Source organism: Eleutherodactylus coqui, chromosome 5 (genome assembly GCF_035609145.1).
Source record: "Eleutherodactylus coqui strain aEleCoq1 chromosome 5, aEleCoq1.hap1, whole genome shotgun sequence".
NCBI classification, from domain to species: Eukaryota; Metazoa; Chordata; class Amphibia; order Anura; family Eleutherodactylidae; genus Eleutherodactylus; species Eleutherodactylus coqui.
Genome location: NC_089841.1, coordinates 142,377,163 through 142,401,947, shown reverse-complemented (window position 1 = coordinate 142,401,947; position 24,785 = coordinate 142,377,163). Strand labels below are relative to the sequence as shown.

Here is a 24,785-nt window from a genome sequence, read left to right as displayed (position 1 = left end):
GAAGTAAAATGAAAAAAAAAAACGACATTCAAACATCTTTCGGTGCATCTTATTTTTAGGGCGCACAAACTGCATCAAAAATGACATGATAACTTTATTCTCTAGGTCAGTACGTTTACTACGACGCCAAACTTATATAGGTTTTTTGTTTGCGGTACTATTTTTATTTTTTTTCAAAGATATTTGCCGTATTTGTCGCTCCAAAAGACACATCGGAAGAAAAGACGCCCCCTGTTTTAGAGGTGGAATATAGGGAAAAAATACTTTTAACTTACTCAGGGACAGTGCAGGGGATAGTACCAAGCCACGGAGCAGAAGGCGCAGCAGAGCTCTGAAACACCAGAGCTTCGTGTCACAGCAGCGCTTGTGTATGGGAGAAGGAAGGGAAGAATCCGATTGGTGGAGGCGGGGGAGCAGCAGCAGTTCCCACTGGCGCTCTCCAGCAATCAGCGGTACGTACGGGCGGCATTGCAAAGGAGAGAGAACTGCTATCCTAACTGATCACAAGTTTCCTCACTTGAGTGTTTGCACAATCACGCGTTTAACATGCGATCACGCATTTAGCTCGCGATCGTGCAAACGGCACATTTATTCTATAAGATGCACTGACTTTTTCCCCCCACTTTGGGGGGGGGGGGGGAGAAAAGTGCATTCTATAGAGTGAAAAATCCGGTAAAATCCTGCATCTGGAACTCGACCTGGTCGTGTGCAGCTAGTCTAAGGGTCTTTTACACGGTCTGGTAATTGAGTAAGAACATTTGCCCAAATGTTCTTTTGCTCAATCATCGGAGTGTGTAAAAGAGCAAACGATCAGCTGATGAATGAACGGACACTTGTTTGTTGGCTGACTGGCTAGTTTACGCAAGCAAAAAAAAACACTCATTGCTCGGCTGTATGTCTTTCCATGTAACTAGGGTGGTGTGCAGCTGAGCAGTGATAGCACTATGGGGTCTGCATAAAGTCCAAGTAGCACATTTATCATCACTTGTCTATTGGAGAAAATGCTCCATGCAAAAAGGGCCCTTGGCCATGACAGCTGCATAATGGAGTCATTACTGAATTTCATCATATCATTTTTATTAGCTGTTATTTTTGTGCCTTCTAAAGTATTAATATTTTATGGAACAGTAAATGACAGGGTTGAATCTGCCACCTCTGCTGAAAAATAATGACAATTACAAATCTGTAGATGCAGCACAGCACTATACATGGCATGGAGATCAGTGAAAAAGGCGACAGATATATGCAGTATATTTAAAATAGCACTAAATTGTTGGCATTTGCACACACTGAACAATTCAAACAGTAACCTCAGAGCTGTGGCACAGTATTTAACCATCTATTGTCAGAATCCAGTTGCTGGGGCACGGCAAACAACTATTAGCACATGAGCTGGACTTCAACCTCTACAGTCACTGCTACTTTAGGAGGAGGAGGCTCCTCTTCTGCTGGTTTCATAGCAGCATCTTTTTGTTTTTCTTTTCCTGTTTCACACAAAAAGGAAATGGAAAGACAAAACAATACAGCATAGGACAATGGTGTCCAAATACAAAGATTACAGCTCCAACGTTAACCCCTTAGTGACCAAGCCTGTTTGCACCTTAATGATAAGGCCAAATTTTAACATAGAATAACTCTGTAAAGGTTTTGCATATGCAAGTGATTTTGACACAGTTTTTTCGCCACACATTGTACTTCATTTAGGCCTTCTGCACACGGGCAGATTTGAATTGCGAAATCTGGAGCGGGATTCCGCCTCTGGATTCTACAGCAAATCCAGCCCATAGCATGCTATGAGAATACGTGATTTCCTGCCCACGAGTGGAAATCGATTGCAATTTTCCGGTCACGGGGAAGAAATCACAGCATGCTGCGAATTTGTGTGAGTTACGAAAGGCTGGCTTCCATTGAAGTCAATGGAAGCTGTCCGTCCAGCAGCATTCTGCAATCATCATTGCAGAATGGCAGCAGGAGCCGCGTCATGGCCATAGCAATGGCGCGGCATCCTCTCAACTGCACATGTGCTGTCCGGCTCTCTGGCTGACACATTCTCAGCAGAGGGGGCCATGTCATAGCCATAGCGACGGTGCGGCATCCTCTGTACTGCTCATATGCCGGTCGGCACATGTGCAGCAGAGGAGATGACTGGTGGAGCGGTAAGCTGGGGTCACCAGCCGGGTACCGGGTCAGACTCCATTGCGGGAATCCCACATGCAGAGTTTGACCTGCCCACGTGCAGGTAGCCTTATGTGGTACAAATAGACCAATAGAATTTGTGTAGATTTATCAAAAGTGCCAAAATTGGAAACATTTTTAAGAAATTGTTATTTTATTTTTCACATTTTCAACTATAGTATGTCAACGATGTGCAAACATGCTGTACAAATTTTTGATAAGATATATATCTCCATGTGTTTACTTTATTCTGGATGCACATTTGAAAAACTTTAGTTTTTTTTTTACCATTTAGGAGACGTACAAATTTAACATTAATTATCAACATTTTGAGGAACACTTTGTTTTCCTACACCAAGGCAAGATTACAAAGGCTCATAGGTATCAGAATTATAGATACCCCCACAAATGACGCCATTTTAAAAACTACACCCCTTAATATATTCACTGAGGGGTGTCATGAGTATTTTGACCCCCACAATTTCTTTTCAGGAGTTAATGCAATTTAGAGGGGGAAAAAATTTTAAAAAAATTAAAAATTCTATATAGTGCACATGAAAATAAGGATTTGCACCCCAAAATGGAGATCCCTGTTTGTCCTGTGTTCAGAAACATACCCATTGTAGCCCTAATGTTATGTTTGTATGCACAACGGGGCCCAAACCGAAAGGAGCAGCCAGTGGTTTTCAGAACAAACATTTTGCTTGAAGGTGAGTCATTTTGAAAACTGTTTCTTTTGTACAGCCCACATATGAATGAAGACTTTCACCCCAAAATGGATACCACTGTCTATCCTGTGTTCAGAAACATACCCACTGTGGCCCTAATCTTCTGTTTGTACGTACAACGGGGCCCAAACAGAACGCGGCATCAAACCAGCTGTCTGTTAATTTTTACGTCATCACCATTATCCATTGGATAACAGCAATCACGTGACCGGAGACCACTCACTGCAGCTCTCAATCACTGCTCCAGGCTCTCAGTTACCTTTAGTAGCCAGGAGCAGGGAGATTTTAAATTTCCCGGGCCCTTCCCAGATTCTGCACTTGCGTCTGCCATTTTGGCGAGAGGCGCATGTGCCAAAGCTGGGGAAAGGTCCGCAGATAAGTATCCCATTGGGGGACATCGCCATAGACCTTAGGTAAGTAATTTCACCTCCCCTCACAGATCAGATCAGTGACGGGAGATGAAACTTTAATTTTTTTTAACTTTTACGTGATCGCTGTTATCCATCGGATAACAGCGATCATGGGACCAAGAACCGTGTACTGTGGCCCACTTTGAAATCTCCCATCTCTCGGCTACATTTAGTAGCCAGAAGTGGGAAGATTTTAAATTCGCCTGGCAATCTGCGGCTTTTGCACATGAGTCCTCCATCTTGGTGACCAATGCTTGCTTAAAAGCAGAGTTAAGGTCTGCAGATAAATCCGGGGGCCTTAGGTACGTAATTTCATCTTCGCTTACGGATATGATCTTTTTTTTTTACACTTTTTATTTTTACGTGATCGCTGTTATCCAATGGATAACATCCAATGGATAACAGAGCTGTTATCCAATGGATAACAGTGATCATGTTACCGGTAACCGCATACAGCAGCTCCCTGCCATCGGCTACTCAAACTAGCCAGCAACAGGGAGTTTTTAAATTTCCTCTCTACCCCTCTGTGCGTGCGCGTGATGTAATGACACACAGAAACCGGCGTCAGGTCCTGGAGGACCAGAACGCCGTGAGACATTGCGGAGGATGGGGGTGAGTGTTCTTAGCTTCCCCCAAGGAAACTTTAAACTTTGTATTCATTTTAATGTGCTTGTGTGACCGGGAAAAAAAAGGGGGGGGGGGGAGAGTCTTCCGCGGCCGTTCCATGACAACTTTTGGAAATCTGACACGATCAGTGTTTAACCCCTTAAGGACCAAGCTGTTATATACCTTAAGGACCAGACACATTTTAGGGATTTTACCCCTGTGGCGGTTTTACTGCCCTATTTTGTTTCCTTTAGCTACCAAAATTATTTTTACAGCATTTTTTTTCCGTGACATACAGGGTAATTTTTTAAATATCGTTTTCACTGACTTTTTTCCGTTTTTTAGTTTTATTGGGGGTAAAGTGCTAAAAAAAAGATTTTTTTAACATTTATAGTTATTTTTTTTTATTTAGTATATTTTTGCTCAAATAAAGTATGGGAATGGGTTCCTCTATTTGTTTCAAACGTTTTGATATATAATATGTATGGTTTTGGTTTACAGGGCGCATACGGCGACAGTTTTGGTTGGCGTCGGTTTTGTGCTATTTTCTTTCTTATGTATATATTGTTGTTTTATTCTGTAATATCGCTCTACTTGTGTATGGAATTATGTTTTTTTAATATCTATGTCCCCCCATAACGTCATATAAGACCTCTGGAGACATTCTTTTTTTCTTTAATTTTACACTTTCCCACTGTAACTGGGGCATCTATAGGAGCCCCAGTTAGAGGGGAAAGCAACCCCTGTTATTATATTGTGACAGATTCTCTTTAAGTCGAGCAGAAAGTACGTCATTTATGGAGACGTGTTACTTTTTAAATATTTTAAGCATTTTTAGAAATTGATAGGAATCCTTGTGTTTGTGTGCGTTTCCTTCATATACTCTGGTTTCCTCCCACACTCCAAAAACATACTAATAGGTGAATTCAGATTGTGAACCCCAGTGGGGACAAACCCAATTTCAAGTGATGAACAGAGCTGTAAAATAAGTACTATATAAATGAGTGAAAAAAATATAATAAATATGCTTACCTGATGAATATCGAGTTGTCTTAGGAGTTTCTACATTTTCTCTACAGCTTTTTAACTTGTGCTCCTTGGTTTTGTTGCTGTTTTGAGGGTTCTGAAATAAAAGTGTAGTTGGTTTCACAGTTCTCTTGGTTACATGGGCATGAAGACTTGCAAATGTAAAGACAAATAGAGGACAGTCACATTGACCTCATAATTCTTATACATTTGGTAAACTCTAATACTGAGAATTCGAACAGTTTTAGTGATTAAGGTGACTCACAGCAACAATATAAGTTTGCAAAATTATATCTGAGGAAAATAGCAAATTAATTGAATTGTATTCTGTTTGCTACTAATATAAAATCATTAGAAATCATTATTATATCCAGATAATCCCTTAAAAAAAACTGAACTATTGTAGTTCCTGCACCCCCCTGCACTATTTTCAATGAGGAGAGGCAAGACTGGGGGGAGCTAATTTCCAAAACTTAGCCCCGCCGCATTCCGCCTCCTCTCATTGCAAATAGTGCAGAGGTGCAGAGAGAGGGTGGAGAGGAGGCAGAAAGGGGGCGGGAGCTCAGAGCACTGCTCCCGGCTTTTCCAGCGTCTTCCTCCTGCAGAGAGAGACGCCGTATATCGGCTGGGCGTGAAAACCCAGCCGATATATGGTCGTCTGAATGCATCCTTAGGGCTCAGTCAGACAAGCAAATTTTTCATTCATTATAGGCGGGGGGAAAAAATAAATCGCACATCGTGTGTAGAAAAAAAAAATTGCATGACCGGGTGCATTGGAACTCACATGTCCTATCTTTTGCATGTGCAAATTTTATTTGCATGTAAAAAACGCACATGTGACCGCTTTCATTGGAAAGCATTGGTTCTTATAAAGGCGAATCGAACATGCACCTAACATATGTGCACAAAAACGCTTGTTTGACTGAGCCCTTATAATGGGATTGTATTACCTTGTCATTTGCATTCTGCGGCTCGATATTGTTGTTAATTGGCTCCAATTTACAAACAGAAAATGTTTTCATCTCTCCTGAAACAAGATTTTTTAAAGACATTACAGCAGATCCAAGGATCTGCACGACTGGAGGATCGTGACGCAGTTCAAGGAGATTTTCTTTTTTCTTCTTGCTCTTTCCAGCAGATTTACTTCCCTGGAACAATACAATTTAATTAAGTTCTAATCTCCAAAACACCTTTGTGGTTTTAATTACCCACTAATATTCAGAGATCTAAATGATATAAGTGGTATAATGGTGTAAGTGGACTGTTGTGAATAATAGCCGTTATAATATACATTTCACTGCAGTCCATAATTCCTAAATGTCCTTTATATTTCTGTATGAATTACTACTTTCTTTATACAGTGATGGTAGTCCAATGCATTTGCTGAAAATGTACAAAACAGTTTAAATGTTGTGCACTTTCATGTGGTATCTTATGTAGTCCAAAAAAAACCCTTTTTTTATTTAGCCCCTGTTTTCTCACCAAAACTACTCATCCAAAATTCTCATATTATAGTTGACTGCTTGGCATCTGCCTGTCTGCTGTGGATATCTCTGGTCACCTTAGAGTGTCTGTCGCCTGACAATGTTTTAGGTTTGTTTTATGGCATCTATAAGACATTCTTACTAAAGAAAATGGGGTGTATACTGGTACCCACTAAACAGCCTCCTTCATTTTTAATGTATCACAGCAGTAAGGAGAAGCACTCATGTGAGCCACCACCTCACTTTGGCATGGGAAGACATAGAATAGATGAGTAAGCATGCTCAAAACTGTCTATGTATCCCCATTCACTATAATAGAGGATGATTTCACATGTCCAGCCAGCTCTCTCATGCAAACTGTAGGCAGTGGACATCTCTTCTCAGTACTGTAGAGACTGCATTCTGTCCAATGAGAAAACATTTATAGCAAGTCCTATCAATATGGCATAAGTATGTATAGTAATAATATCATCTAAGTGCAAAATGAACAGGCCAGATCATTGATGATTAATAGTGACTTACTCTCTTGGGATTAGAAACTCTGAAGTGTGAAGAGCACAGTGCATGGAGCTGTATACTGTACACACTGTGCAGTATGCAAAATAAAAAGGGGCATGGAGCCCTGGGCTGCCAATTGCCCATCCGTGATCTAATGAGCTATGAATTTCATAGAATTTTATTTTACTTCTTTTACCACTCGGTTTAGTAACAGCAGTGCAACATTTCAGTTAACCAAGTTTGAAACCAAACTAACCCTAGTACTACTTCTTGCGTTGTCCTTTTCCTTGCTTTTTCCACCAACTTTTTTGTCAATTTTTGATACAGCAGCACTCTCTTCTGGATCTTTGGGCCATGAGAGGTTCTAATGGAAACATGGATTCATGCATGAGTACCACTACTGCAGAACTAACAGAAACTAGACACAATTATTGCTAATGAATACTTTAGCATTTCGTAATATGTTGCCACTTTCAAAGGAAGGAAATTTAACATTGTAGCTATTTAGTGTTGAGCATCAATTGTTTGCTGGCATAGCAGAAGAGTCTGAGACACTGTCGAGGAGGAAGCTAAAAACAATATAGCCTTTTCATGCAAATGAGGTAACAGTCTGGTGGTTGCATTCTGTGTCAGCCGCCCAAAGATTTCTTTGTAAACCAGCTCCTCTACCTCTGATTGACTAGATGACATGCTCTACATCATCCACAAGGGAGTGAAGAAGCTGATGTTCCAAAAGCCAGAGCAAACTAGTACATATGCAAAGGGGAGTGAGGAGTCTGCCCACAACAGTGCAAAACAAAATGTGCATGCGGGACATTGGCTTCTTCCCCAGCTTGTGGATGATGTAGGGGACATCATGCATGTCAATCATAGGCAAAAGGCCTGGTTGTATAAAATTGTTCATAGGGCTGCCCACTGGACTGTTAAAAACTCATTTACATATGGCGTGGGATTTTTAAAAACTTAATTTCATAAGGTATATAGAGCAATAATACTGTAGCCGCATATTTGGGAAGGGTTTCTTAATGATGGATAGCATCTTGCAAACGATTTAGAAGGGTGAAACCTGGAACAGGTTCCCTTTAAAATATACAAAACTCCAAACATTTAATATTTGTATATCCCTATAATGCAGTACGTTTGGGTTGTTAGATTCCCAGCCAAGCCAGATTCTTAGCTGTAATAAAGTAGCAAAAAAAAAATCACACTTATTATGTTTGTGAGAAACCAACCTTCTGAAATAGAGGAATCCTATTTTTGTTCTAACTGGGCCTCTATAAAGGAGAACTATAGGATGGTCAATCCATTGCAGTCAGTCACATCAACATACCTGCTGATTGCAGTGGTATTTTTAGGGTACAGCAGACCAATAGTAGTGCACAATTTTATTGGTTGTTCATAATAAGTAATTGGACCCCAAATAATGTAATACAAATGCAGTACTGATTCTATTAACCAAAAAGGAGTATTTGACTCAAGTAAGTATATTCCCACTGACCACTTCCACTTTCCCTTTTAATCATTGTTCAGAATATCAGTGTGACAGCAACATGGAAGTCATGTGCTCAACCAGTCTATGTGGTTTACAACATGTGTTTCTCCTTGCATTAACAGTTATTACCTAAATAGTCTGGATGATAAATGAATGCATACTGTTTATTGGACTGTATACATTACCGTTTCTTCTGTGACTGTCACCTTCATTCCAAAGTTAAGAAAAGACTTCACAGATAATAAATCTGAAGATTTGTGTTCCTTCACATATTCGTACTCTATACTTTCATTCCAAAGAGATTCATCAGTTTTATAGAGACCTGAGACAAAATAATGAATGATAAACACATACAAAACAAACATTTCTTGCAATTTATGTAGATCATATGCATCAGCTAGATAAGAAAATAATAATTTGTAAAGGCATCATTAGAGGGAGCTCAGTGATACATGACTGGGGGAACAGATTGTCCAAAATGAAAGATAAATGCACGAGAATTTCGCTCTGCATGTATAGATATGATGACTGCTATCAGTGGCTCAATGTCAAGCATGTTGTAAAAACCCCTTAAAGGGGTTGTCCCGCGAAACAAAGTGGGGGTATACACTTCTGTATGGCCATATTAATGCACTTTGTAATGTACATTGTGCATTAATTATGAGCCATACAGAAGTTATTCACTTACCTGTTCCGTTGCTAGCGTCCCCGTCTCCATGGTGCCGTCTAATTTTCAGCGTCTAATCTCCCGATTAGACGCGCTTGCGCAGTCCGGTCTTCTCTGTGTTGAATGGGGCGCTCGTGCTGGAGAGCTGCTCCTCGTAGCTCCGCCCCGTCACGTGTGCCGATTCCAGCCAATCAGGAGGCTGGAATCGGCAATGGAACGCACAGAAGACCTGCGGTCCACCGTGGGTGAAGATCCCGGCGGCCATCTTCGCAAGGTAAGTAAGAAGTCACCGGAGCGCGGGGATTCGGTAAGTACTACCTGTTTTTGTTTTTTTTATCCCTGCATCGGGTTTGTCTCGCGCCGAACAGGGGGGCTATTGAAAAAAAAAAAAAACCGTTTCGGCGCGGGACAACCCCTTTAAGGTTAACATGGCTCTTACATTTTCTCTAAAAAATGTCAATTATGCTGTCCACTGGTCATGTGATCAAAGAATCTGGAAATATCTCACCAAATTTCAGTGTAAGACATAATAAAGAAAGGCAACAGCAGTCATGTAGATGTGGACGAAGTGTATCATAATACACCAAAAATATATTTAGGCTGCTTTCATACAAGCATGTTTTTACTATTTGCAAATAGCATATTTGGTTTGTGTTTTGTGGACCAGAGCTAATGCAAATTTATTTTTTGTTTTATGTTTTAAAGAGCAGCATGTGCCACTTTTGTCAATTTCTGCCTCCATATTTGCATTACTGGTGTTTTTTATTGAGCAAATATGGATCAATATTTGCCCCATTGACAATAAAACCAATGACAGCAGATACAGAGGCAAATACAGATCAAACAATGATGAAATACTAATGACATACAGCTAAAATGTAATCCGCAACATGCCAATACTGCAGATCCACATTATGTTACAATACACTTGCGGGAAACTTGCCTAACCTAGATTAACAGAATAATGCATAAATCAATGGTATAAATGAAATAGAACTTGGCAGATCGGAAGTTTAGGTGAGTCCAACTACCATTTTGCCACTCAACCTGCACATAAAATTACATTGGTAGTAGAAAATCATAACATATAGTGGTAAAAAACAATATCTAGCAGAGCCATACACACAGAGGGCCACTGCGCAAGGACAATGTATGGAGTCCTTGATTCCACCTGCTAATTTGATGATACATTTAGTTTGTCCACCCCTGAGCTTACCTGAAAGACACGTATTGTGAGGTTCCAGAAGCTTAAAAGCATGGATAATAAAAAAGGATATTTTTCTCAAAAGCTGCTTAACTCTTTAAGGACCAGGCTGTTTTGTACCTTAAGGACCAGACACTTTTTAGGGATTTTACCCATGTGGTAGTTTTACTGCCCTATTTTTTGTCTTTAGCTACCAAAATTATTTTAACTGTGTTTTTTTTCCCGTGACATATAGGGCTGTTTTTTAAATATCTTTTTGACTGCCTTTTTTTTCATTTTTTAGTTTTATTGGGGGTAAAAAGCTAAGAAAAATGATTTTTTTTTAACATTTCAATTTTTTTTTTAGTATATTTACACTAAAATAAAGTATAGGAATGGGTTCCTCATTTTGTTTCGGACGTTTTGATATATAATATGTAAGGTTTTGGATTACAGGGTGCATACAGCAACGGTTTTGGGTTATTTTCCTTTGTTATGTATATATTGTTGTTTTATTCTGTAATTTTGTTTTACTTATGTATGTAATTATGTTTTTTTACTACCTATGTCCCCCGTGACATCATATAAGACCTCTGGGTGACATTCCCTTTTTTTTTTTTTTTTTTTATTCAACACTTTCCCACTGTAGCTGGGGCAGCCATAGGAGCCCCAGTTACAGAGAATAACATCCCCCTGTAGTGACACTAGTCACTAGCAGAGCTAGTCAGGGTCTATTATGACCCTGCAGCTCTTCTCACGCGACTCCCGGGCTCCTGTAGTGGAAGTTACACTTCTGCTTTCACTTTTTAGTACACAGTGCTCATTGAGCGCTGTGTACTCGGGGAAGGAGAAGGCAGAAAGGGTTAAAGTACAAAGAAAAGTGCAGTGAGGTTTTCTATAAGTGCTTCCTTTTTTTGGTGGAAAAAAAGGTTATGTGCATAGTTAGAGGTACTGCCAATATAGTGACTGTGCAACCAGTTAGAGTTGGCCAATGATACAATGTGTGAGTCAGGGAAAACCACTGACATGTTGGCATGAACTTATAGACACGTATGCACTTGTTTGTGTTTTCAAAGGAGTATCTCTTTATTTGATTAAAAAAACCAGCATGAAACGCCAAGCGTTTCGAGGTACATGCGCCTTTTCCTCAGTCTCACTGGAGACATACAGTCGATAGGGTAGGCTAGGAGAAGGCTCGTGTCTGGGAGTAGGGGGAGAGAGAGAAATGCGGTAAAATGTGGAGAGCCAGGTTAGAAGAGGGTTAAGAGGTGTAGGGGCAGGTCCCAGAGGTGAAGATAAGCAGGGACCTTCACCAGCAGAACAGTTTTAGTAAAAGAATATATATCATATCTATCTATCTATCTATCTATCTATCTATCTATCTATCTATCTATCTATCTATCTATCTATCTATCATCAACATTGCCTTTTTTTAACATTGTCAACCACTCAAAATAAGTTACCAGTGTGAAGGTTAAGTGGGTAAAGTTGTTCTACATTCCCTTCAGGAATCATCTGGTGCAGCTGGCTGCTCACATACGGCTGAAATAAAATGCAATCCAGTGATTTATAACATGTCCGAGGTTTTGTTAAAAACAAAAAATATTTAGCATAAACAACCATGCACTTGTGTGTTTAGCTACATTTTAATCTTTTCGGCCAGGCTCACTTATAGGAAGTGGTGTATTTCGCGACATGCTCTATTTTGCTGCGGACTGCCTCCATTGAAGTCAATGGAGGCTGTCTGACCCGCAGCCCATATGCAATTAATATTGCGTATGAGCCGCGGGTACCCGCGTCATTGTTAAGCAACGGCACGAGAAATACAAATATTAAAAAGAAAAACCTGTACGAGCTGCCACGGTCATCCGCAATACAGTAACCTCGGGTTTACAGGGTTGACGGCCAGACTCACAGCCAGAATTTGCTGCAGGCCTCCGTATGTGGAATCCTGTCCTCCTGTGTAAGCCCAGCCTGACTGTTTATTTACACGAGCGTATATCGGCCGCCGTTTTCATGACCGGCCGATAAACGCTACCATCTGATGCATTGGATTCCAATGCATGAGATCACACAGGCGTATCCAAGCGACGCAAAAATTCCCGGCCGGGCGCTTTTACACCGGGCAGGAAAGATAGTCCTGGAACTATCTTCCTGGCCGGACTACGTCCGCTGCCACAGACTCCTATGGGAGCCAATGACAGTGGCCGGAGAATGGAGGTGGGAGGGAGTTTAGCAGCGTGACTCAGTGCAAGGGGAGGAGGCCGGACGGAGCGTGAGCTAGTGTGCTGAGCTCCCGCCCTCTCTCCACCCTTTGCCACTGTTTGCAATGGGAGTGGGTGAGATGGGAGCCGAGCTAACCTTTGCCCACCCCGCCCATTGCAAACAGTGGCAAGGGGTGGAGAGGGGGCAGGAGTTCAGCCCACTAGCTCCCGCTCCGTCCCGCCTCCTCCCCTTGCACAGAGACGGCGAGGTGGAGACAGCTTAGCAGAGCTAAGCTGTCTCCCCCTGCCTGATGGCATATATGCAGAGCCCGTGCATTAGATGGTAGCATATAACGGCCAGCAGTGAAAATGTCGGCTGATATACGCTCGTGTGAATAAGCCCTAACTGTGAGAAGTGTGAAGGTTTGTTACAATATTTTGTGCATTTATTACCATGCATGCATCATTAATCCATCTATGTGAAGATCATCTGTGTCCTTAAATCCTTACAATTTAATATCTTTAGAGCTATTCGTGCAAAATAAATATTAAAAGTGATACTTCATTGCTTAAAGGGGTTGTCCCGCGCCGAAACGGGTTTTTTTTTTTTTCAACCCCCCCCCCCCGTTCGGCGCGAGACACCGCACAGCGCTTACCTGAATCCCCGCGCTCCGGTGACTTCTTACTTACCTGCTGAAGATGGCCGCCGGGATCTTCTCCCTCGGTGGACCGCAGGGCTTCTGTGCGGTCCATTGCCGATTCCAGCCTCCTGATTGGCTGGAATCGGCACGTGACGGGGCGGAGCTACACGGAGCTACACGGAGCCCCATTGAGAAAAGAAGAAGACCCGGACTGCACAAGCGCGTCTAATTTGGCGATTAGACGCTGAAAATTAGACGGCTCCATGGAAACGAGGACACTAGCAACGGAGCAGGTAAGTGAAAAACTTCTGATAACTTCTGTATGGCTCATAATTAATGCACAATGTACATTACAAAGTGCATTAATATGGCCATACAGAAGTGTATAACCCCACTTGCTTTCGCGGGACAACCCCTTTAACATTGGCCTAATACTTGTAATATATCCCATGTACTATTGAGATCTTACTGTAGCACTATTTAAATCTAATTGAGCCTTGTGGGAATATCCAGGAAAGATTTTCATATTACCAAGTGAATACCAGATCCCTATTAACTCAGGGACATCCAAAGAGTCTCATTAACATATACATGCCTGATATTTGCATTGGATATTCATGTGGTAATTAGCTATGCCATAGAAGGCATTAAGGAGGTTGTCTTGCCACAAGGAGGCCAAGGTAAATCTAGTATTACATGGGGGCTATTCAGATGAATGGCTGTTAATGTAATGCATCAGTGAGCCTTATCTGCAAGAGTGGGAGCCACTGAGCGCTCTTTGTTCTTGCTTGTGGAGCAGATCCTGGGTGAGGGACTCTCTTTATTGCTGCCCATGGCTGACTTTTCAACTAAGGCACCTGACAACAACCAAAATCTTCAACATGGCACATCAAGTTTTGACAGATATCTGCCATCTGTCAGCATCTGTCATGATTTTTTCACAAAAGTGCACTGATGGTCAGTATAACATGTTCTAATTAGACCTTTTCAGCAATCCAAAATCTGTAGTGTATTGCCAACTAAACTGCAAGCTAGTGTTCCTCAATGTATTTTCAGTAACCCAGATTTTTCGGCTTACCTGGTACTCTGTCATCTCACTGCTAGGCTGATCCTCAATAAATTCATAGCATACATGATAAGTGATGGTGGTTATTGGATAGTCAGCTGAGTTCTGCTGTTCTGTCTGTACATTTGGGTTTGGAATACCTTGCACTTTCCTTATGTGCACACAAAATTTTGCTTTATTCTCTAGTGCTTCTGTAATACAAAAATGTTTCATCCAATAGAGATATATTATTGTTAAAAAGGGACTTTTTTTGACATAATGTACCATTTTATACAGCATATTTTAAATGTATTTTTATGAAGGAAAGGAAAAGATATATTTTCCTCAATTATCCTATAGAAGTAGTTTACATATAGTATGTAAAAGTATTTCATATTTTATATTTATATGGGTCTTTTAGTGGTTAATGGTGCCTAGTACCTACCAATGTTTGTATAGCTAGGGTAGATTTGCTGCAGAAGGTTCTGCAACTAAAATCACTTCCATACACCTGAGTAGACACTTTCCTCACCATATGCATGGATTATAACAGTTGCAGAAATTTCTGCAACAAATCTGCTACACTTACATAGTCAAATTAGTTTGTACTCTAACTGCAATTTTCCACTATGCTGCATTATATTTAGGTTGTATCTATTGACACAACCGAAAATTTGGATTTTATTTTAAGTAGTTCAATTTTGTTTAACTACAGAGCACTCTGACAACCAAGTAAAACATAAGATATGATGAACAGTTAGATTATAACCTCTATCAATAAGCTGGAGTGGAGAGCTGCTACAAAGAGGATCTCTCCCTGTACTTAACCATGGACAACCCATTAATATTAATTGGCACACAATTTAAAGCTTTGCCAAGTTCCCCGGCAGATTACAGGCAGCAGTCACAGAAGAGGACACCCTGTGAACAGATTATTTTTAGGAAACCCTTCTAACTGAATAAGATTCCCCACTGCAGACAACCCCTTTGAATCTCTGTTTCTTATGCAATATTCTAAGCAAGCTCTATAGAGCTTATTCTTTCTGGAAATCATTAGTGATCTGAAATCCTGGATTTCGCCATTAAAATAATCTTATACAGTATATCTAGGACAAATCAGATAGTTTTGAGAGGATTTCTACCTGACTCATGTCTGGCTTACACAACAATAAAATGAACAAAATTACAGTTATATAATGTCAATATAAAAGTGTGACCCTCACTTCTGAAATCTCCATTTGTTGCCTTTTCTAAGATGAGGTTATGAGAAAGAGAATATGACCCATTGGAGGAGATTAAGAAAAACTGGTGCAAAGGAAAATCTGCTCATAGTAACTAATCAATACAAATTCTCACTTCTGAGAGCCTCTATGGAAAATGAGAGCCAAATTTTGATTTCTTATAGTGAGCAACTGCTTCACTTTTTCTTTGCACTCATTTTAATAAATCCCCCCTTACGGAACATGGTGCCATGAGGAAGCCGTTCTTGTGAGCTCCTGAAACGGGCATCACTGCTCCTCAGCTCAGACAGTCGCCTCTACTCTTTACCGCTAAGCTGCAGCATGGATGGGGAGGAAGACCAGACGCAAGGGACCTGCTCTGCTACCACAGGGAGCGATATCTCGAGGTACCTGCACTTCCTCCATTGCCGCAGGCCACGGACCTCAGTGAGGCACCCCCACGCCTCTCCTCAGTGTCTCCTCCCCTGAGCTCTAACACTAGGACCATGAACTTTACAGCAGCAATGCCACAATGCTTACTGGCAGCCATCTCCTTGAGCCTCGAGGTGGGGACTGCAGAATTTAACAAGGCGCCGCTGTGCTCACTTATCAGTGTCCCCCTCCTTGAGCCTGGAGCTGCAGGCAGTGGATTCCGAGATGGCACCACTGCACTGCACACTGGCAGCTTTCCCCTCACCCAGGAGGCCTGAGGCTACGAATTTCAGTGGCCATGCCATTCATTGGTACCAAGTGCCCATCTGCTCCTCCAGCCTCTAGACCAGGTGTGAATGCTACCCAGGCCATATCTGACTCTGGACCCTCAGTGTTACCTGGCAGCCCAACTCTTGCAGCACACACATGCCTAGAGAAGGGGCCCTGGCAGTTGCAGATGGAGGGGGTGAGTGAAATTACCCACCCATCACCTGGTCTCTCTGAGAGACATACACAGTTTGGGAGAGTGGATGCACATAGGCTGCGCTAGAACTCTCACTGTGGGTATATTTCCTTTTTAAGAGACTCAGCACAGTGTCTGGAGAGCCTGTCAGGATGACAAATGTGGAACGGGACTTTGGGGCTCCCTCTCCCAGCTCTACCCACTCGTCCCTGACCTCTAACTCCATTGAAGGACTCCTCCATCTTCCTTATGGGGCTCCCATGGCTGCTTCTGATCTCAAAAGACCTCTGGAATTTCCTTCATGCTCTACCTACCAAAAAAGACAGAGTCCATGATGCAACGCATGGAGCCAAAGCTATTGCAGCATTTAAAACAGAACTCTGTTCAATTGTCTGGTGTGTGTCGACTACAGGACAAACCTCTTCGATGCTAGAAGCACAGGGGACCAAAATTGAGGAAACACTAGCTTCTCAAGATGCCTTTAACAAAGCAATCCTACACCAAGTTGGTGACCAAGAAAATAAGGGTCGCAGAGACAACATCAAACTACACAACACGAAAGTTGGATGTTTGAACTATCCTTCAGCGATCCTCCTCCTTTCTTTCTTATTGATCTGCTTGTCATATTTATGAGAAAAGTCATTGTTTGATGACCCTGCGTTTTTAGAGAACCATACAGATAGCACATTTCCTGAGGTCCCTCCCACCAGTGAGAGACTTTTGCAGACCACTCACAATATTTGAAAATGCTTGTCTGGGAATTGGCCCCATTCACTCTCTATTGCTGATTTACTCTCTCCTAATCTTTCAGCCACAGGACTATGAACCCCTTTATTTGATCAAATAGGAGCCAGAGCTTGACCTGTGTCTTCCCAGGCAGGTGGATAGGATTTTTCGAGTTCAGGCATAGATCAATCGCCAATAAATATCAAGAGGCAGGCTTTAAGCTCCTCTCGCATTAATACATGGTGCCCCCTAAATTGGCCAAAATTTTCCATTCCTCACCTTCGATGTGCTGGCACTGTGGTACATAAGTAGGTATCCTTTTATACGTCTTCTGGGATTGCCTGCTGATATGTAACTTTTAAAAGGCTGTCCATTCTATTACCTTTAACATTTTACACCTGCAAGTTCCTAAGTCATCAACCCTATGCCTTCTACATCTCTCAGATCTCCCTTTATGCACATACCGCAAATCTATACTTAAACATTTCATTAATGCAGCCCACTCGTGTATCCTGGCTCTTTGGAAGTCCCCTTCAGTGGGACTTATGATAAATATGGGTACCTGGGTTCGTTTCAAACACACACAAGAATACCAAGTACTGGATTTTAGTCTCTATCCGAGACACCAGCTAGGAGGGAGAAGGGAAGTGACAAGGATATACTGGTTGCCTATCGACACCCCCTACCCTCCTCCAATCCCCTCCTCTTTGTTTTGGCTCCCCATTCCTTTTATTCCCTCTTTTCTTTCCTCTTCCTCTCCTTTGTTGCTCTACTTAATAAATACTGTCTGTCTAAGTGATGCTGCAACTTGTTGTTCATTGGCCTTCCCCGCACCAGACTCGCCCCTCTCCAATTTATACTAAATGCGGCAGCTATACTCATTTTTCTATCCAGCCGTTTCTCAGATGCCTCTGCACTATGCCAGTCACTGCATTGGCTGCTCATCCACTGCAAAACGAAATTCTCACCTACAAACTCACCCACAAAGCTCTCCATGGTGCTGCGCCATCGTACATCGCTTCCCTCCTGTCCATAGACCACCCAGCCCGCACACTCCGATCTGCTAACACACTCAGACTAAATACCACTCTAATACGAAACACACATGTTCACCTCCAGGACTTTACCAGAGCAGCATCGATCCTCTGAAACGCACTACCCCAAACTCCTCCAGAGCAACTCCTTACTGCCCCCACCCCGTTTGCCTCCTAATAACTGATTTCCACATGTAATTTCTGTACTGTCCCCCGTGCTTTATCCCCCCCCCCACCGTTACCTCCTACTTGTATACCACATGTACTCTGTTGTATTTGTCTGTGTTCTCTTGTGCTTGAAAGTGCTGCGGACTAAGTTGGCGCTAAACAAATAAAGATTATTATTGTCCCTTCCTTTAGTTCATGTTTACGTTGCTTGATTAGTGGCATTTTCTGATAACATGAACTTTTATGTAGCTATGAAAACTTGCTTTTCTTTTTGCTCTACTTATTGCAAATCTAAATCCGAATGTTATAGTAACAGAATGCAGACTTTTCGCTTTGAGAATTGTACAATCCCTCATTTCTCGGTCAGAGTATATGATGATCTGCATTTATTATGGATTTTGTACTATTGAACTGTTAATTGTGTTAATCCCCTAGATTTTAGGGGGGAAAAAGGCTATAAATAAAAGATTTAAAAAAATAAATAATAAACCTCCCTTAGGTCAGGGAAAATAAGGTTAGTATTATCCAACTGTAGGCCATTACCCATAACCTCACCTTTCTTTTTTGATAGTCCATAGAATTTATATTTTTCATCTGGTAATATTAAGATATCATCCAGAATGCATAGCTTTGGTAGACAATCTATAGTGTAGCCTCTATATGTGGTGATAAATGTCAGTGGATTTCCTTGCAGCACAAGAATACGAAGGTTTTGTAAAGTAGAGATTCCAGAGATTAAGCTAAAGAGATCAGTAAGTTCATTGAAACTAAGGTCAAGAGAAACCAAATTTGGCCTGAAAAACAAAATCAAATAACAGTTTCTGTTAGAATGTGAAAACCTAAAAAACACAAATCTCTGGAAAGGTAGCAAATACTGAAAAATTTATAGGGGAGAAACTTTTGAGTATTTTAATTATGAACGAATCAACCCTTATATAAATAATACCCTATTAAAATATATAACTAACTCATCTGATGACAAAGTTGCACATTAGAGACTGTCCTTTTTATTTAACTGTCAGCTTTGCTCAAAAAATTGCAAGAACAAGGCACATTATATTCATGTGAATTACAATGTATTGTATACACGAACTATAATGAATGTAGCCAAGAATAATACCTTAATGTATTCATAATGGACTACTATTCATCCATAAACCAAAAGGTCTTACCAGATATCCACAGTTAGAAATCTACTCTCCGAGGAGCAGTGAATGCCATTATAAGCAAGTCCCAAATGCTGTAACAATGGAGGTGGATTTATACTTAGATCTTTTAAGCTTGTAATGTGGTTAGAACATAGCTCCAATATCTGAAACAAATAACAGTATGCATATCCGGTAGTTCTCAAGGTCATAAAACTGTCAATAATCATAATGAATTGACTAGAAAAAAAAACTGCGATCAGCATATTCACCTTAAGTTTTCTTGGAAGGTTCCCAGAGTGCACAGTTTTTAATTTATTTACACTCAACACAAGTTCTTCAAGATTATGAAATTTAAGCAGCTGTGGATCTACTTCAGTTACCTATATAAGAGATAGAGAGATATGCAACATCAATGAGATTACTATGACCAAGAATTTGAATAGCATAGGGCATTCAACTAAGATGTGTAAACACAGGAATCATTGTTACCCAGGACATGGGCTCAGCTATTGAGCCACCACAGACCATACACTTTCTCTTGCCTTAGCTGTAGCTGGAACTTGAACATTGACTCACAAGGGAACAGAACAGATAGTCAATGTAATTGTTAAATTGGATGTTGGTTTTAAAGTGGTCATTAGAGGCATTTTAATTATTTTATTCCATGGTTGTTAGGCTGGGTTCACACGGGGCGGATTTGCCACGAAAATTCCATGCGGAATTTCGCCGTGGCAAATCCGCATGCAGACGCTAATTCCGGGATTAGCCGGCCATGTGGACGAGATTTCTGAGAAATCTCGTCCACACGGGACGGCAAATCATCTGCGGTTAATCCGTCAGAAACAGCCGCTGTGGCGCAGATTTGCCGACCGCAGTATGTTCATTTTTTTTTTACGCTGCGGCTGCGCTCTCCTCTATGGGAGCGTCGGCCGTAGCAGAAGAGCGAGCGGCCGGGCCGCTTCAAAACCGCCGCGGGTTTTGAAGCAGCGGTTCTGCTGGCGGAAATGTCACGGTTTTTTGCTGCGGCCAAACTGCGACATTTCCGTCAGGAATCCGCCCCGTGTGAACGTTGCCTTATTGGTACTTAATTTCACCATGTTTAATCAACATATTTAAAGATAAGCTTTTACTAAGAATACAATACCAGAACCAAGCTACTTACATGCAGAATCAGAACCAAGAACTAATGTTTCTTCTCTATATAGCCAGATTCAAACGTGCATATTGAGAGTGCATTTTATAGAACAGTGCCCCAATTCAACCATGGGTCTACTGACCTAAGCTCACGAAAAGACAGGGATCTATGAGGTGAGCAGGTGAGAGTAGAACAGGGGTGTATAAAGAATTGACAGGGCCTCATAACAAAACTCAGAATTTGCCCTAGCTGGAAAAAAAAAGTCATAGAAATAAAGTATATAACAACTTTTATAAGGCTGCAGGCATAGACACAGCGATTCAGCTCTAGTACATCTCTAAAATAATACATTTATGTAATGTGCTCAAATACCAGCTCTACACAATAATAGTGATTATAGGTGGTGTTGTCTGTTTGGAGTCATTCATATTTGGTTTTCTGTTCTCTGGTTCCACTGAGATCTCTTTCAGCCATAACTCGCATCTTTAGGATTCTTAGTCCTGTTGCCATAACCCTAATTAACTTCTCAGTGCCACCTGTAGTAACGATGTGCCCACTGGCGTCTCAGTAAGTAATAGTGCATCCGCTATTGCCCCACTAAGTAAAAGGCCTCTGTGGCCCCAAATCCAGCTGCTGGTAGACCTTACTATCATCTTTAGACACAGCACTTGCGTCTTCCATCTGCAAGCAAGCGTTTAGGGACGCCTGGCAAAAAAAGTAATATTGTAACTGCTATTGCTCTCTGTTATCAGCCAGAAAGCTGAAGTATATTATAGACTTTTTTGCTATTTATAAGTGTTTCTAAGCACATAGGATGGGTATTATTGTATCTTGACCCCACCGGAAGCTAGAGGTTAGACAGAAGGAACACCCCTGTCACACCCCCAGCTCTTGATAGGGTCAAGGCACGAAGGTCCTTGAAGGTGCTAAAGTGGGTTAATGTGAGGTGTACGATGTGCTATGTCAGTGAAGAGCCCTCCACAGCTACATGGCTGTGGCCCTGTCCCGGCGCTGTGGCCTCCCAGCTCTCCTCCTCGCGCAGCTGTATGCGTCTGCAGGCTGTAGGTTACATTCTGCCGCCGCTGTTGGGTCCCTGCTGTGACCTCCCAGGTCTCCTCCTCCTCCTGCTGCTCTATGTGGCCGCATGCTCTAACATACTGTCCCCTGCAACTGTACGCTCCCTGCTGTCCAGATGCAAGTGTGCCGGGGATGCATTGAGTGTATCGCGCTGCTCCCGCCTCTGTGCTGCTGTGTTGGTGTATGTCTGCACGCCGTGTGTCACTTACAGGAGCCCCAGCGCTGTGTCCCCCCTGCTGGGCACCGCAATGTGACAAATATTTGGCGTGGGGTTTGGAGCGGCAAACAGCCTTCACAACAGTTTGTCGTCGCTCATGGTAACCCCGCTCTGTGCTTCAAGACAGAGTGGGGTGCCGCCTTCTGCTCTGCCACTGGGAACCAGGGGTTTCAACAAACAGAGCTGCAGGCCGCTGTGCTTTACTAAAGCACTTCAAGCTGCATTACATTAGCGGCCTTCCAGGACCTTGAGGCAACGAAGATGTGCAGCCAATCAACATTGGGGGGCATCAACCCCGCTGTCAATCTTGACTCCACCAGGACTTCCTGTTGGCATCAAGATACAATAATACCCATAGGATGTAGCTACTGCATACTAACTTTTGCTTTATTAACTTTTCTTACCCTTATGTAGAAAACAAACATTTTCTTCAAAAAAATACTATATACTACTGCTGAACTATATCTGACACTGTGAGAAAGCCCCACCCATGTTCCTTCCCTTCCCAGTTTCTTTGTTTAGAAGTGAAAGCAGAATTTCGCTTCCTGGTTCTTTGTTTAAATGATTAACCAATAGTTATGAAGCTGTGAATAAGCCAGCCTACTTGGTATAAAGCTGTATGAAGTCTTCTGTTAAGGGACTTAGAGCTTTGGACTGAAGTCCTTCTAGTTTGTGTGCACACAAATAAGCTTATCCACTTCGTGAAGAGAGATCGTCCTGTCTCCACAACCAGACGATCATAAGAAATTCAAACCCGCCGACTGCATTTACTCGCATTCAGATGCAATCTTTGGTCACGCGACATGTGTCGTGCCAAAAGCCACCATGTGGACCTTGTGAAGAAAGTATTACATCTAGTGTTATTCCATTAGAATTAACACTGTTTGGTGGCTAGGAGATATCTGCATATGATTACAACCCATGACTCCCAGAGCTGGTTAGGGTCTACTGATCTAATTAAAACACACAAAACATTAGTCTAGAGGTCAGAATAAGAAACCATAATTCATTCTTGATTACAATCAGCAACATTTCAACCCACCTCTTTATCAACTACTCTGAGTTGTTTGAAATAAGAACAAATGAACTGATCAGTGATGTTTTCTGGACATTTAACTGCTAGTTGCCTCAAGTGCTGAACTTCAGAACTATACTTGTCATCAGAGTCCCAGGGCGAGCTACGCTGGTTCAGGGGATCATACAGAATGTCTTGGTTCTCCTCATCTTCCCAGTAGGTTTCTTCAGGTCTTTTCCCAGCTACCAGGTGAGACTTGTCCTAAGCAGAGGTGTAACATATGGTTAATCATAACAGAGATACTGATTGCCATATCAAATCAGTTATGAAGAATACTTTGTGTCCTTCAGACAATATGGCTAGCTTCATTAACACAGTATATTAATATTGTCAGTTTGCATGTAAAGTGGGAAACCAGCGGTAGCCCTAATAGGAATCAGCTAAATGGTGTTTTACCCGGTTTCCAGTACCACGGGAAAAGGATGTCAAACACAGGACTTTCAGCTGCTTCCTCAAGGCATCAGACACAGTGATGTGATCCATGATGACATCTCAGCCCAGTACAAACCAATACTCCACTGTCGAAGTGCAGAACGTGGGCATAAGATTTAGGAGAAACACTCTGTTGACTGGAGACCGCATTCTGTTCCTTAGAAACCACACAATATCCTGTTCCGCAAGTTTTAAAAGCTTCTTTGTATTCCTGACTTTACTGCAGTCTCATGTGATCTTGGCCACAATTAACTTATCAGCCAAGGCGAACCATTTAAGCTGTGCCGTTCATATTACTTCAGCAGATGCTACAGTTAAGATACACCTAAAGAATGTTTTAATTCTAAACATTCTCAAATACACTTATCAATACTTTGTTAAATGGAGAGAACATTTGTTGGTGCTGTTAGGGTAAGTTACAGGCACTGGAGACTATTCACCAATGTGAGAAAGAACTGTATATTCATACAGAGCAGATTTGTAGAAATCCAATCCAATCCTGCAGAAACAGCCCCATTCAGGCAAAACTGCTGCATGTGATGCAGCTGCAGAATTGCAGCAAAGGGAATATTTCTGATTATTCTTCCTCCACCTTTCCTAGTAAATAATTATGGGGTCTCACAGCAGCAGACTAAGTCACTACAGCAGTAGGGGAGACACATATAGCAGGCAAAAGCTTGAAGGTGCATGCTCACTATTGGAACCGGACTTGGGTCCCGTTGGATACTAGGTAAATGTGTAGATGTAAGCAGCACCGCATGCAACTCTTTAAAGAATCTTCAAGTAGTCTTCATATGGTAAAAAATCCAAGTGTCATCTTTATTGCTTAAAAACTCCATCCATTAAGAGAGAACTTGCGACGTTCCGTCCTACGCAGAGGACTTTATCAGCTGCAATCTTTGGCTGCACTTCCTGCATCACAGCTAAACTTGGCATGTAGCTTTACCCCTTAACGACATGGCCAATTTTGGGCGTTGAGGATGCAACGATTTTGGCGGGATTTGCATCTTCACTTTTCAAAAGCCATAAACGTTTTAATTTTTCAGTCAACATGGCCATATAAGAGCTTATTTTTTTGCGTGGCGAACTACTGTTTTTTATTGGTACAAATTTTTAGGTGCATATAATGCATTGTAAACCTTTTTCTTGAGAGCAGGAAGAGAAAAACACAATTTTTTTATTTTTTTTTACAGTGTCAATCTTTTTCGCAGCATGAGCTATAGTTTTTAGTTGTACCATTTTGGGGTACATATGGCTTTTTTGTTGCACTTTTTGGGAGGTAAAAATGAACAAAAGCATTTTTATGCTGCATAGTGTGCTCAAATTATAGTACTGGTAATTAGGGACATGATGATACCAAATATGTGGGGATTTCCTTAAAATGTTAATTTTCTTTACACCAATAGGAAAAATGAGCAAAAATGTGGGTGGTATTAATTTTTACCAGGTCTTTTTTTTCCACGGTTTTTCCACTGTTTATGTCCCTGAAGGGGACCTGA

The 24,785-nt window shown here is 41.7% G+C and overlaps 1 protein-coding gene across 1 annotated transcript; it reads right to left on the bottom strand.

The window, feature by feature from the left end:
• Window positions 1-1,056: 1,056 nt before the first annotated feature.
• On the bottom strand, window positions 1,057-23,408 carry LRRC43 (leucine rich repeat containing 43). The gene is made up of 12 exons (XM_066603300.1): window positions 23,251-23,408; window positions 22,822-23,055; window positions 19,620-19,730; window positions 19,375-19,514; window positions 18,758-18,996; window positions 14,193-14,371; window positions 11,733-11,811; window positions 8,605-8,741; window positions 7,184-7,291; window positions 5,896-6,093; window positions 4,952-5,042; window positions 1,057-1,484 (listed from the first exon to the last, which is right to left on the bottom strand). Exons 1-12 carry the CDS (start codon window positions 23,335-23,337, stop codon window positions 1,381-1,383), a joined length of 1,707 nt encoding a protein of 568 aa, XP_066459397.1. The 5' UTR covers window positions 23,338-23,408; the 3' UTR covers window positions 1,057-1,380.
• Between the last annotated feature and the right edge of the window lie 1,377 nt (window positions 23,409-24,785).

Coding starts and splice junctions, on each gene's coding strand:
- LRRC43 (XM_066603300.1), bottom strand. CDS start 23,337: ATGGATCACATCACTGTGTCTGATGCCTTGAGGAAGCAGCTGAAAGTC. Junction 19,731..22,821: donor TCAGAGTAGTTGATAAAGAG/GTGGGTTGAAAT, acceptor TCTCTTATATAG/GTAACTGAAGTAGATCCACA. Junction 6,094..7,183: donor ACGCAAGAAGTAGTACTAGG/GTTAGTTTGGTT, acceptor GTATTGTTCCAG/GGAAGTAAATCTGCTGGAAA.